The sequence below is a fragment of the Hippocampus comes genome, unplaced genomic scaffold (assembly GCF_001891065.2).
Source record: "Hippocampus comes isolate QL1 unplaced genomic scaffold, H_comes_QL1_v1.1 scaffold388, whole genome shotgun sequence".
NCBI classification, from domain to species: Eukaryota; Metazoa; Chordata; class Actinopteri; order Syngnathiformes; family Syngnathidae; genus Hippocampus; species Hippocampus comes.
In genome coordinates this window covers 12,004-13,691 of record NW_017804840.1, presented here as the reverse complement: position 1 = coordinate 13,691, position 1,688 = coordinate 12,004, and the positions used below count along the sequence as shown (strand labels likewise).

At 47.2% G+C, this 1,688-nt stretch overlaps 1 protein-coding gene across 1 annotated transcript in view; it reads right to left on the bottom strand.

Moving 5' to 3' along the window:
• Positions 1-231: 231 nt before the first annotated feature.
• LOC109515881 (gamma-aminobutyric acid receptor subunit rho-2-like) overlaps positions 232-1,688 on the bottom strand; it is a 4,728-nt gene continuing 3,271 nt past the window's right edge. Inside the window, exon 3 of the mRNA XM_019869954.1 lies at positions 232-584. Within this exon, the coding sequence (XP_019725513.1) occupies positions 394-584 (191 nt within the window). The 3' untranslated portion in view covers positions 232-393. The remainder of the gene's footprint in view (positions 585-1,688) is intronic.

Here is a 1,688-nt window from a genome sequence, read left to right as displayed (position 1 = left end):
GCAATGCGAACCAAACTCTGACATCGGCAGTATAGGGACCGAACAGCCCGTATCAGGGGGCTCGGTACCCCATACTCCCGAAGCACCCCCCACAGAACTCCCCGAGGGACACGGTCAAATGCCTTCTCCAAGTCCACAAAACACATGTAGACTGGTTGGGCAAGTTCCCACGTATGCTTGCAGGCCAAAATTTTTTTTTCTTCCTCATAAAACACCACTGCCGGTCACCAGACATGAGCGTGCATAACTAAGGAGTAAAGAGAGGGCTAAGGGGTAGAACTGGTCATTCTCCCAAATTAAGTTGACATTGAAAACACGACCACACACATATATTCCCTTTGACAAGCTACCCACAAACTAGTTACCAGCTAGCTTGCAAGCTCTTGATTGACCCTATTGAGGATTCCAACTCAAAAGGATGTTGCTTTTACCCAGGGAAACTCTCGCTGGCACAGCCCGGCGGTCAATCCAAAAGGACACCCATGACAGCATGACCATGAGTGTGGCAGGAAAATATGTCTGCAGCAGAAAGAAGAAGATGTGGCGTCTCAGCGTGAAGTTGATGTAGAGGCGATTGTACCAGCCTGAAAACACATAACATAACAGCTCAGCAGTTTGTACAGGTAAGACAACATAGAAACTTATTCCTTAGTGTTCTACTATTATGTGTTGGTACATGATTCATAGATGATTGTCTGTGTAGTCTCCCTTCCAAGCAGGCATTGATTGGAAAGAGGCTGATGTGTGGCATCAAAAGAAGAGCATTTCAGACATTTGAGGATATTACTAAAGGGAAAAAAACACAGATCCACACTACATAAATATAGATGCATCCATGATCTGATCCGCTTATAGTCACGAGGGTCGCAGGCGTGCTGGAGTCTATCCCAGCTGTCTTAGAGCAGCAGGTGGGGGACACCCTGAACCGGTTGCCAGCCAATCGCATGGCACACAGATATGAACAACCATCCGTGCTCACACTCACACCTAGGGACAATTTAGAGTGTTCCATTAACCTGCCATGCATGTTTTTGGAATGTGGAAGGAAATTGGAGTACCTGGAGAAAACCAACACAGGCAAGGGCAGGACATGCAAAGTTCGGCCCTCGAGATTCCTATTCTTTGCCCGTGCCCTCGGTGAATTGTGGTTTGTTTTTTTTCTCCTCTACACCCCACGCGATCGACTTGGGACCAGTCCGCGATCTACTGGTCGATCACGATCGATGTAATGGGCACCCCTGACCAGGTAAGGCGGCCCGGTAGTCCAGTGGTTAGCATGTCGAGCTCACATTGCAGAGCTTTGATTCCAGCTCTGGCCTTCCTGTGTGGAGTTTTGCATGTTATCCCCGTGCCAATGTGGGTTTTCTCTGGGTACTCCAGTTTCCTCCCACATTCCAAAAACATGCATGATACGCTGATTGAAGACTAAATCAGTGTTTTTCAAACGCCTCCGCAGAACACTGGTGTGAGATACTGTCAGGTGTGCCGTGGGAAATGTATCCAATTTGTATGCCTGTGCAGTCTATCCCCTGGAAGAGTAATCGTGTGGTACTCTTCCATACCGGTTGGTAGCAGTACAGTGAAACACCTCTACAACGAAATCATGTTTGCAGCAAGAAATTTTTTACAACAGGGTTTTTTTCATTGTAGCAAATTTGATCTCAGATGTAAACACACACATCACACAC